We start from the raw sequence: 13,442 nt of genomic DNA, 5'->3' as shown, positions 1-13,442 counted from the left end.
CGAATCTCTCGAACAACAAATATTTATAACAGCAAACATTTATATTATCATCTATCTATACTAAAATATAATACCCGAAATTAGGTATAATTTGGTTAAACCTTCATTTTGGCTATCCCCTCTTACGACGGTAAGATCTTCTTAATCAAATGATCATAACCTTTAGATGTAAATATTAAAATAATGCACTTCCCAAACTCACGTATTGAAATCCCTCTAATAACAAACATTTAAAAATGCACCACCAAATTTCTCAGGTTCGAATACCTCCAACAACAAATATTTAAATTATTATTATTCATAAAGATATAAATGAGTTACCAGTTTCAAATTCCACAAATAACAAATAATATCTAAATATTAAAATAATTCACTACCCAAATTCTTAGTTTCGAATTATATTAAATTAAGCATTTATTTTAAATTTCAAACTAGAAGTTCGAATCCCAGCAACTACTTACTAAATTAAGCATTAATTTTAAATGTCATCAATCATATATTATTTTAATTTAAATATAGAATATTATTGAATACTCGTGTGTCGCACATAATTGTTGATAACAACTACCACAAAACAACTACTATTCATGAAATTACAAGTAAACACTTCGCTTAATCATCCAAGGAATCATATCCTTCATTTTCAACCACAATTTACTGTCTAACATCACCGAGAATCATGTTCATTATTAGCGATAACAACACAAACATCGCAATGATAGTGAACTTTTGCTTCTTGTTCACAACACTCATCTCAAATTCATGTTGTTCGATCAGACGATCCATCCTGCGCCCGGACCTATGCACCTGCTCAGCATACTAGTCCTACAGCTCCTCAATTGATGTTACAACTCGATGTCCAAGTGGTTGGTCTACTCACATGTGATATCCGCCAAACCTTTTTCCAGCATTTTTACCGTACCAATGAGTCTTAATCACGCTCATATACATACAATCGCAAGCCAGGTCGAAAATATCTTCGTTCTTGTCTGTAATTTCTGTGTTGGGAGAGCAATCAATTAAAAAATTAGGTTTTCGTGTTTGGGGAAATAATGAGGAAGGCAAAGTCCTGCAATTGTAATGTATATATAACCGCTATAATATAAATTATATGAAATACCCTAAAAAAGGTAATGGCGTCGACAATATTTGACGGATGTATATACGTTGGTACGCATTTTGAAGCGCCGGTACACAAAATACGAGTTTTAGAAATTGGATATCCAGACACATAAAATACACCTACATGAAATGCCCTCTACACAATTGAGCACAGGGTGCTTCGGCAAATGGCAAACATTACGTACGATTTAATCCTACAAATACAGCAGTAGTGCACGCTACGTGACTTGTAACCATTTCATAGCATGATTTATTCTCATATCTGTAGTACCCAATAATTTATTAGTCCTCATTTGTCTCCTCATTTTATCCATTAGAGTACATTTCAATTTAGGCTTTGTGCTTCATTTGACCAAACCTGCAAACAAAAATTTATTTTCGACTTATTCCCCCAGATTACCTGTTAAGCATGAATAGAAGCATTCATCCCCGTCCCCATCCCTAAAAACATACTAAAAAAACATTGAAATAAACAAGAAGGTATATATCTAGATATCTTGTTGGCAGCTGCTTACTAACGATAATAATTTGAAGTTAATCATATACTTAATCAGTCTTGGCTTATGCCATGGTTTGAGAGTTTTTAAACCCTAGTTACTGATCTCGTTTTTCCATTGTCGTTTTTCGTTTCATATTTAGTACAAACAATCTTTTCAACCCTTTTTCCACGCTCAATCATTTTCACAATAGTAATTATGGCTAATCATCAAAATACACTTGAAGAAATGGAGGCAAGTTTTGCAAGTTTTAAGATGGATGATGAGGAAGGAGGCATTTCGTATGAGAATAACACGGAAGATTTATCGGAGATAGATGTTCGTTGGTGCCTGGTAGGACGATTCCTGACAGATTCTCCTATAGACTTTCAAGCAATGCAACACCGCATGGCAGCTCTATGGAAACCAGGGAAGGGAGTATACATTAAGGAGGTGGATAGGAATAGATATGTCTTTCAATTTTACCATGAACTGGATATTGCTAGGGTGATTGAAGGCAGTCCATGGACTTTTGGGAGGTTCCACTTAATTATTGAACGTATGCAAGAGGGTGATAACCCTCGTACTATTGCCATTAACAAGATGGATTTGTGGATTCAACTTCATGGAATGAATGCAGGCTTTATGTCGCAGAGAGTGGTTACAGATGTAGGCAACTATGTGGGTAAATTCGTAGAATCCGATGCGAACAACTTTGTGGGTGTATGGCGTGAATATCTACGAGTCAGGGTAACAATTGATCTAACTAAACCGTTAAAACGATGTATGAAGCTCCGGAAAAATCAGTCAGAGTGGTGTTGGGTGAACTTCCGTTATAAAGGAATATCTACTTTCTGCTTCATATGTGGCATGGTAGGTTATGGAGAGAAATTTTGCCAAAAGATATTTGATACACCAGCTGATCAGATAGGGAAACCTTATGGTGCATGGATGAAAGCGGAACCTAGACGCCGTAGTCATACTATGGGAGCCAAATGGCTTCGCCAAGGAGGAAGAAATCCGGTGGCTTTTCCGGCGGACAGAGATGTTGAGGAGGGAGGTAAAGAGATAGCCACAAAAACCGCTGGTGACAAACAAAATCCCGTAATTGTTGCTAACAAATTGGATATGGTATTAGACGCTAAACAGAAAGAGTTGGGAGAAAATCAAGGGATAAACACATGTCGTGGAGAAAATATCTCTCAGTCCCTCACTCAAGCAAAAATAGCGGGAGAGAATATTGGTTTAAATGAGGAAGTGGGTCTTCAGGTGCTGGACCCAAAAAGAAGGAGAATAGATGAGCCCACTGGTGCTGGGCTGTCCATTTCAAATGTGGAGGATGAAACAGATTTTGACATGACATATGAAGGTAATATTACTGTTATTGGTTCAAAAAACGGGAATCTGGCGGGATCTGCTTTGCAGACCCGCCTATCATCATGAAAACTCTAAGTTGGAACTGCCGGGGGGTAGGCTTTCCTCGGAATATTCAGTTCCTATGCGACGTTGTACGTCAAGAAAAGCCAATGTTAATTTTTTTATGTGAAACTCTTGCTAAAAAATCAAAAATGGAGTGGGTTCAGCTGAAGTTGGGATACCAAGGCATGTTTGTGGTTGATTCGGTGGGGCGTAGTGGTGGTATCGCGTTATTATGGAAAGAGCAAGATCAGGTGGAATTGCTGGGGTTCTCTCAAAATCATATTGACGTGAAAGTTATTATGGAGCAGGGTGAGCAATGGCGTCTTACAGGTCTCTACGGAGAACCAAACAGGGTCTTACGTCATAGAACTTGGGATTTGCTTCGTAACCTTTCTCGGGATTCAAATCTCCCATGGTGCGTGATTGGAGATATTAATAATGTCGTTGAGGTTGGGGATAAGGTGGGAGGATCGCAATACCCAACTTGGCTCATTGATGGTTTTAACGAGGCATTGCAAGACTCTGGACTTATAGATATGGAGCTTATAGGACATCAGTTCACGTGGGAAAGGGGAAGGGACACAGAGGACTGGATGGAGGTGCGTTTGGACAGAGCTCTTACTAATTTGGCATGGCTGGGTTTGTTCCCGTTGGCAAAGCTTTATAATTTAGAAAGTACTTCTAGTGATCACAGCCCAATACTGCTAGTCCCGCAAGTTGTTGCAAAAATCAACGCTCCGTTTCGGTTTAAGTTTGAAAATGCTTGGATGATGGAACCTATGTGTGAAATTATTGTTAATGATGGCTGGCTTAGAGATATAGAAGCATCGGTGCTCCAAAAAATCAAAACTTGTAGTGGTAGTTTAACTACTTGGGGAAGGGAGATAACAGGTAATTTTGGAGGACGTATAAAGCAATGTAAAGCTGATATGAAGCTGTATAGAGGGGGGAGAGATGAAAACTCGACGGAAAAATACAGAATGGCGAGAACTGAATTGACAAAAATCTTGCACCAAAGAGAGATTTTCTGGCGTCAAAGGGCAAAGCAATTGTGGCTTCAAGATGGTGATCAAAACAGTCATTTTTTTCACAATTATGCATCCGCTAGAAGAAGAAACAATCAAATTACTAGACTCAAAAACGAGGAGGGTAATTGGGTTGAGTAGGATAATGGCTTGGCTGACTTAATGTCTAGTTATTTTTCTAATCTCTTTACTGAATCAACGGTGAACTGGAAGGAGGTGGTGAGTTATGTGCCTACTACGATCACGAATGAGCAGAATGATCAGTTACTGCAGGACATTACAGCTGAGGAAGTTAAGTTCGCTTTGTTTCAAATGAATCCGGACAAAGCCCCGGGTCCGGATGGAATGACACCGGGTTTTTATCAGCGATATTGGCATATTGTGGGCACTGACATAGTTGAGCTGGTGCGGGATTTTTTCAGAACTGGCGAGATGGTGGGGGAGTTAAATGCAACTAACATAGTTTTGATTCCAAAGAAAAAATCGCCGGAGGTGGTTGGAGATCTTCGCCCGATTTCCTTGTGCAATGTAACTGTCAAAATCATTACTAAAGTCCTAGCTAATCGGCTTAAAGGAATGCTGGATCAGGTTATTTCTGAAAATCAAAGTGCCTTTATGTCTGGACGTCTAATCTCTGATAATGTAATGATAGCTTCTGAGGTAATGCACACGCTGAAAAGAAAAAGAAGGGGAAAGGATGCGTATATGGCGTTAAAGTTGGACATGAGCAAAGCATATGACCGTATTGAGTGGAGTTATTTGCAAACCTATTCTAACTAAAATGGAGTTTCACTCTCGATGGGTGCACCTGATTCTCCAGTGTGTTACCTCGGTATCTTATCATATTGTTCATGCTCGTCGAGAAATAGGTCCAATTGTTCCAACTCGTGGCCTGCGTCAGGGAGATCCTTTATCTCCGTATCTTTTTATTCTTTGTGCAGAGGGGCTTTCTGCAATGCTTAATGATTATGAGAGGCATAAGCTGATCAAGGGTGTAAAAATCTGCAAAAGAGCTCCATCTATTAATCATATGTTGTTTGCGGATGATTCGTATTTATATTGTAAGGCAGGGGAGAGGGAAGTGTACTGTATGCTAGAAATTTTAGAAAAGTTTGAGATGGCCTCGGGACAGCAAGTTAACAGGTCTAAATCTTCAATTTTTTTCAGTACAAACACCTGCATTTCTGAGAAGCATCAGATTTGTTCTATTCTTCATATGGAGGAGGCGAATGAAAACTGTTTGTATTTGGGTTTACCGAATATGATGAAGCGCAGTAAGATAGCTACTCTTGGTTATTTAAAGGAGAAAGTAAAAAGAAGAACTCAAAATTGGGATGGAAAGATTATCAATCAAGGCGGGAAGGAGACTTTGGTGAAGTCAGTGATACAAGCTTTGCCAACTTATGCAATGTCTGTATTTTTACTCCCTCTGGACATCACAAAAGATATAGAAAGGAGTATTGCTCGTTTCTGGTGGAACACGAAGAGAAATGCAAGTAAGAGTATTCATTGGATGAGTTATGACAGTTTGAGTCAGCACAAATCTGGAGGAGGCATGGGGTTTCGAGATTTCAGGGATTTTAATCTCGCAATGTTGGGAAAACAAGCTTGGAGGTTTATTACGAATCCTAACAGCCTAGTTAGCAGAATATACAAAGCTCGGTACTTTCCAAATTGCTCTTTCATGGAGGCCTCGACTGGTAGCAATTCCAGTTTCGTTTGGCGTAGTGTCTGGGAAGCTAAGCAGGTTATTTCTGCAGGAATGCGATGGAAGATTGGGTCTGGTAACTTGGTTAACATCGTGGGACAACCTTGGTTGTTGGATGATAACAACCCTTTCATCACGTCAAATGCTGAAGGCTTAATAAATCATAAGGTTAGTGCTATCATGGCTGCAGACTATCGTGGATGGGATGAGGAAATTTTGGGTGATATGTTTAATACAAGAGACCAACAATGTATTCGCCGTATTGTTTTGAGTGACACTCTGGAGGATGATTCAGTCTACTGGGGTAAGGAAGCATCTGGTAAGTACACAGTCCGTAGTGCTTACCGTCTCTTACAAGCTCAAAAAAATGTTTGGAGGCCAGATGATCAAAATAGTATGTGGCGTAAGACTTGGAGAATCAAGGCTCCCCCAAAGGTTCTAAATTTAATGTGGCGTTCTTTGTCAAGCTGCTTACCTTCTATGTCATCTCTTTTACAGAAACATGTTCAGGTAGACCCTATAAGCAAAATGTGTCGTCTGGGAGTGGAGTCTATTGAGCATATATTTTGTCATTGTGCTCTAGCGGTTCAATGTTGGCATCTCGTTCTCCCTCAGATTCTGGGTAGTAATTATGAGAGTTTGCAGCAGTGGTGGGAGAGAGTTTTGCAGATATGTGATCAAGACAAGAGGGCAGAGGTAGCAACTATGTGTTGGTCGATTTGGAAGGCAAGAAATGATTTGGTCTGGAACAATAGTTATACGCGAGTAAATGTTGTAATTGCAAGGGCTAAGCAGTATCTTCTACAATGGACCCAAGCTCAAAAACAAAAATTGATTTCTCAATATCCTTACTTTGTCGAGGGTGATGGGAAAGAAATTTGGGTGGCACCACAGTCGGATTTTATGAAGATATCAGTCGACGCAGCAACGTTTGCGGAGCAAAATGCTTCAGGCATAGGGATAGTGAATCAAGATAGCACAGGCCAGGTGTTGCAAGCTAGGACACGGTACAACTTGGGGTTAATTTCAGCTAATATGGCAGAGGCTATGGCTGTCAAAGAAGCTTTAAGCTGGATCAAGAATGCAAGCTGGAGTAAGGTTATAGTGGAGTCTGACTGTTTATCGGTCGTCCAAGCCATTCGCAGTGATACTCCGCTTCATTCTCCGTTTGGGCAGGTTATTACTGATTGTCAAAGTTTGCTAAAGGAGCTCAACACAGTTTCGCTGTTTTTTGTAAAACGATCTGCTAATAAGGCGGCGCACGAGTTAGCACGCTTGTCTTATTCATTTCCAGATCGAGTTTTCGATAGGACTTCTATTCCTACTGAGGTTTCAAGTGTACTGGCAAATGATTTATAATCTATAAAATTTCTTTGTTTGTCAAAAAAAAAACATACTAAAAACGGTAATTTCCTAAAAGTTCTCATATTTTATTTATTTTCAAAAAATTTCCTACATCTCAATCCCCATCCCCACATTTATATTCTTTTTTATTGATTTTTTCTCCCACCTCTATCCACAACTTTAACTACTAACTACTATTTTATTATTTCTCACTCTACTTTTACACTTAAACTTGTATAAAATATAAAATGGGGAATGAATAACAAGTCTCCAAATATGGGGAGTCAAATATTTGCCCCTAAAATTTTCTCTAAAATGAGAAATCGGATATAGGATGATATTTGAGCTAAATTTCTTAAATTCCCTGAATTATGGATATTACGGATAAATGGGAAATGTGATGTTAATGCTCTTATATACAGTTAGCACTTGAGCCTCTTTTCCTTAATTTATTTTATATATGGCACCTGTTTAATCTGACGGTTCTGTGCAAAGATGACATAAAGTTATCGTGTACTTATTCAATTGTACTGTATTTAAGAGTAAGGCCGAAACAATGAAGTTTTATATATCTGACAGCTTTGCACCTGTGCGGCATGAATTTTTATCTCTACAATTCAGATATCAATATATTGTCCCGGTACAATAAGATTTCGCCATGTCTTTTTGATCCAACTTTGTAATAACTGCACATATAAGCCACCAGAAACGTAACAACTTTAATGTATACCAACAGCACAACTGGTTAACTAATATTTGAATGCATTATATTTGGCAATGGTCAAAATTGTAATAAAAATATTTAAAACAGGTATGACTGGGGGCTCAAACACTTGAGTAGTACCTGGTTCAAATATCATGACACTGAGTCTTCTGCAGAGGACCTAGCAAACTTTGCAAAACTTTCCAAACCTCGTAATAGTAAGCTTTCAAGAAAAGGTTGCAGGGCCTGAAGGAAGAAGCATTAGAGCAACATGCAGAAAACTTCCATGCACAATTGCGCCGAGTTAAGAACCATGGTAAAATAACAACAAACAGATAAAACCAATCATGCCATCATGTATGTCTTCTGAACTACTGATAATCGGCAGGTGAAACAGTAACAAATTCAAATTCAGTTAAGTTTTGAATATTTGGCTTTTCTTTGGCAAACAAATAAGAGATACTCTGTTTTTCTTGTAAGCAGAACAAATCAAATCTAGAGCAGTACCGGTTTGAAGCAATGCTAGAAGGCTTACCGATGACACTGGAAGTAGTATTTGAGGAACTTCATATGAAACAGTAAGCTGAAAAGAATAATAAATTGTAACTGTAAGCAGAGTCGAAGAAAGTGACAAAAATTATACAAGCAAATCGCTAAAGAAGATTTTTGTTTACTTTCTCCCTATCAGTCATAAAACAGGCTAGATTACAAGAAAATAAAAAGTATCTAATTCTCTTTTTTTTAGTTAACCTCTAGGTTCAATCATAAGAATGCAGAAGAACGAACATCTTTTCAATGCTTTTAACTTTCAAGTATGATGTCTTTTCCATGACAGACCAATATGAAGAAAGTTAGTAAATTTTTTGCTTTCTTTCTCCCTTCCAGTCATTGAAAAGGCTAAATTACAAAGAAATGAAAGCATCAAATTGCCTTTCTTTCAGTTAATTAAACTATAGGTTCAATCAGAAGAAAACAGAAGAAAAACCATCCCTAAGATAATTTCAAGTATGCTGTCTTTTCCATGACAGAATATTAAGAAGATAGGATCAGCAACCAAATTAATATTTTCCACACCATAAATTTGAAATTTAACTGAAGCCTGTCCTACACAAAAATCCCAATAATGAAAGTGCCTAAACATACTCCGTGTGTCAGAATTAAATCTTATGTATCGTTAAATTATCATTTATATTAAAGGGATTTTCGTCAACATATGGAGATATGAATTTTAACATGCCAAGTTTTATCTTTAACATCATGACTAAATTATGATGCCACTGTCAAGGCTCAAGAGACCAGTCACTCGTTGCAGCAATTACTTACTATACCGAATATTTGCACTTTGCAGAGACATAACCAAGAAATTTCTGGTGGAACAGAGTTGTAATACGATGGGAGATTACAGTAGTAATCTTGCAGCAATAATTCTAGGGAAGATGAAAATTTTAAAATCACTTACTTCTACCACGCATGATGAATCACCTTTGGCGAAAAATCGCACAGCTCCTCTGCCACATGAGAGGCAAACACAAGATTCTGATCACTTATAAAAGGAAAGTGGCAAGGTGGTTCATATCATAGAGTAACTAGCAATATGAATTATAAAATTAATACACAATGCAAAATTAGAGATGGTTCAGTAACAAAATACTGCAACAAGTAAATGGATATTTAGAAAAGTTAAATTAACAGTTAGCAAAAAAAGAAAAAAGACTGGAAAGGCTATATGTAACTTGGAGCCCATAAATTGTTTTGCATCTAAGGTATCAATAAAGAAATGATGTTATTAATTAGAAAGATGAAAAAATCATGCTTAAGCAGTGTCCTAGTTACTAGTTACGAATAGCATGAGCATCTTGTAGTATCTATCTTATTGGTGCGATACTTGCCTCTTATGTTACTGTATACCTGTTAGGAAGACCCTCCATAGATCTCCAGTGAATTTTTTGGTTCCGAATGGGCTGCACAAGTTAAAAGTAAGTTCCTAAAGGAACTAAATAGATGCATACCAACATGTTTGTAGGAAAACGTATGGACATAGTGGCAATAATATAACCTGCATATTACGTGCAAGCCAAGAGAATTCAATATCACGTCCGAATGCATTGTATTTCAGTGACCACCGAGAGAGTTCAGGTTTATCTTCCAAAATCTGTGAAACCAAATTCATCACGTGGTTTCTTATTTTAATAAATGTAAGGCTTCCATTTATGAAAAATAAAAAATCTCTAATCTAATAGATTAAAATAAATTGTTAACAACCTTTGAATTACTAAAAATCATATAAAAATGCCATGTGACAGTTCACTATTTAGGTTCCTTAATGAAATTATGTGAATATTTATGTGTCACTTAGCAATATTGCTGCACTTTTATTTTGGCACATATATTGTTGAAGCATGATACACTTTTCAATTTCTATAACTTGGAGTTTGAACTCTGATATTGAGGAGTGTGAGTGTGATATTTTGATACTAGCTCGAAGTTGCATCTAAGATTCTTCAGAGATCCTAACAAAGGGTTGGTAACTTGGTGCAATGGTTCAATTCTTGTTCCCCTTGAGGGAGGTCACGAGTTCAACTCCTGGTGTGTGAGTGTGTAATTAATTAGCAAAAAAAAAGATTCTTCAAAGAAAAACTGAAAAACTTACGTCAATATATGAGGAGATTTAGGCAAGAAACAGGAATATGATACAAGTTGCTTCTAGGCATTTTAACAGTTGATTGTGCAACATATGAATTATTTATGTGAAGTCTAAATACTATAAGAACTAAACTCAACCTTTTGCTGGATAAATAAACAAGTCACGCATGACGAAACTAATGCTCTGTTCACTTAGCTGGTATGAGATGGAATGAAATTTAGACTAAATTTTGGACATAAACAAATATATGTTCATTCTCTTTTCCTTAGGTTTAAACTATGGTTCATTCCTTCCAATTTCTAAGTACATGCTTATTCCTTGCAACATTTTTCTTCATATTTCTTTTCATAAGGAATTTGCATTCCTGTGGCTGTCATATTTTTAACTCTCACCCACACATCCTTATCTTGTACCTCTTCTTATCTACGCAAAATTTCATGCCATTTTTTCCAAGTTTACACAACCAAAGTTGTTGTATATAACGAACTCATAGGTATAAGTAATAAAAGATCATATTAATTAACCAAAGCAAATTTACATAAGACCAATAAAAGCCTCTTTCAGGATATTGCTTGTGGATTGTGGAATATGCATTAGCAAGGTTTTATGATTATGGGAAACAATAAGTAAGCCAGTGGTGATTTTTTATGAGGTATGAACACTTTTATCAAGGCACATTTTTAGTACAAAAGATCCTTTAATTCATAACAAGCAAAATTATTTAAATATTAAACTTATATTGCAGTAATAGTCCGGTCTTTCACTAGTACAGCAAGCAGTACAACAGCAAGCTGAAGGAATCTAGTATCTACAGAAATAAATAGATAAGTAGATCCAATATACGATGCTTTAAGAGCGAGTTTTTGATTTTTTTTTTCTAATTAGATTTGTAAAAAAAATGCTGGGCCGGAAAGGTTGACCCAAGAAACTAGCTTTAGTCTGCAGAAATATATAAAGTAAAATCAGCTGAAACAAGAGGAATCACTTCATCAAATGCATGTACAAACAAACCTTTACAGATGAAATGAATGGCATCCAACGGGGAATGGCTTCCCGATCAAGATAACAGTTATATGCGACAGATACAGGCACATGAATTTCCATTTTAACCCTGCAGTACAAACACTTTTGTAGTTATGCATTCAGGAATCTCAAGTTTACAAAGACAAACTATAAAATCCAGACTGACCCAAAATTTTCTAGCCGAAATGCAAGAGTTCACTAAAAGATTTATCTTCCTTATAAAACTTCAATTAGAATACATAACTATTTGAAACAAAACTAAGAACTGCAATATATGGAAATGACACTTAATTATAAAGATCATATAATGTAACGAATTCAATACACATAACTAAAACACAGACATAAGATGAGGGAAAGGGAAATAATTACTTGGAATCTTGCCATTCCATGACAGGAGAGAAGGGTTTAAATCTTTTATGGAGCTTTGATTTATAAGATGGGTACTTCAACAACATCTTAGTGGTTGATAAAGATGACAACTGGGAGCTTGTACAACATGAGAAACCGGGTTTCTGAATGAAACTAGACAACCCATTTCTACTTAAACTGGGGCTCGCTGAGGATGATACTAATGCTGCTGTACTACCCATTTTTCTTGTGTCTTCTGGTTTTCTTAGCCAATCAAAAAGGCTCAGTTCATATGAATAAAAAATGCTCGGTTTTTCTTGTCTGAATTCGGCTTGGATTCATACGAACCCACCCGGTTTAACGCTTTTGCATATGGATTTCATTTATTGGCTTCTTTTTTAATTTAAAAATCTTTGCATTTTTTATTTAAAAATCTTGGCATTTTTGTTTTTTTTTATTTAAATACGTAAATTTTGTTTGTCATTCACTGCCTAGTCACCGGAGGCCAAGACTCTAAAATGATCTGGGAGAATCGGACACTCATGATAAATACCACCAAAGCCCAATACTGCAGAGGAAATTAAATGAAGTATAGAGCCCCGAAAACATGCTACTATACCTTGGGTTTAGATACGAGTGATCTGTGCCCCAAAAGCTAAGAACTTCTTTCTAATATGTGCTATACCAGAAAGCTAAGTAAAAGCAAATATACCTTGGGAAGGTAAAGAAAGCAGTATCGAAGCCGGCCACTGACTTAGAGAACAGGTCTCCCCTTTTTCGAGTGAAGAAAGGAGTCGGTGCACTTAATTGGGTAGTTTATAATCTACCAGATACAAGTCAAATATGATCCACTAATACTAAATATCATTTTTATTTAACTATTCAGATAATTATCATTTAATATAAAATAAATATAATACTATAAAAATAATAACAACAATAGTTATGAATTAAAACTTATATATATATATATATATATATATATATATATGGATGTGCTCAAATGAGAACCTATCTTAATATGAGAATTGAGATTAATGACCCGTTTCATCTCTCTCTTCCCTTCAACTTCTCTTAATCTTCTCCGAGTCTATCTTCAACCATCAAGATGCATCGTTTGCTTTTGTTCATCCACTCATCCCTCTCTGCATCCGATCATTTCTTTTATTTCATGCTACACCTCTTCCCCAGTATCTTCATTTATATTGTTATCTTCAAAATAATATCCTTTGTCAACATTTTATTCTTCAACGCCATTGTCGATCAATTTTATTGATTATTCTCCTGCGTCATCGCATATTCTGATGACGTATAAAGCAAGAAAATAATAGTCCAATGGATTCGAGTATACGGAAACAATAGAGAAAAATTACTAAACATGACGGTAAGTAGGAGCATCTTGGAAGTAATCGTCATTGAATTTTAATAAATTTACATACAAATCACTCTTTTTAAAGACAAATCACCCATCTCGAAATAAAAATCAGCTATTAAATTGTTAATTTTCGTAGGTATATTTTGTAATTTTATATCGAAATCGGTGATATGAATCTAATATTTAGCGATTTACTTTGGAGATTAATGATTATGTAAATAGTTGTAGAAGTTGATTGAATTTTGGTGATTT

The 13,442-nt window shown here is 36.3% G+C and overlaps 2 protein-coding genes across 2 annotated transcripts; one reads left to right on the top strand and one right to left on the bottom strand.

Moving 5' to 3' along the window:
• The first annotated feature begins 3,166 nt into the window (after positions 1–3,166).
• Positions 3,167–4,183, top strand: LOC141696197 (uncharacterized). Its single transcript, XM_074500377.1, has one exon. The coding sequence runs from the start codon at positions 3,167–3,169 to the stop codon at positions 4,181–4,183; it is 1,017 nt and encodes a 338-aa protein (XP_074356478.1).
• A 3,407-nt stretch (positions 4,184–7,590) lies between these two features.
• Positions 7,591–12,222, bottom strand: LOC141708050 (uncharacterized). The gene is made up of 8 exons (XM_074511521.1): positions 11,837–12,222; positions 11,453–11,552; positions 9,854–9,949; positions 9,706–9,758; positions 9,257–9,305; positions 8,333–8,380; positions 7,939–8,043; positions 7,591–7,780 (listed from the first exon to the last, which is right to left on the bottom strand). The coding sequence occupies exons 1-7, from the start codon at positions 12,055–12,057 to the stop codon at positions 7,951–7,953; spliced, it is 660 nt and encodes a 219-aa protein (XP_074367622.1). The 5' UTR covers positions 12,058–12,222; the 3' UTR covers positions 7,591–7,780; positions 7,939–7,950.
• Between the last annotated feature and the right edge of the window lie 1,220 nt (positions 12,223–13,442).

This window comes from Apium graveolens, chromosome 2 (assembly GCF_009905375.1).
Source record: "Apium graveolens cultivar Ventura chromosome 2, ASM990537v1, whole genome shotgun sequence".
Lineage (NCBI taxonomy): Eukaryota > Viridiplantae > Streptophyta > Magnoliopsida > Apiales > Apiaceae > Apium > Apium graveolens.
This window is presented reverse-complemented; position numbering and strand designations above follow the sequence as displayed.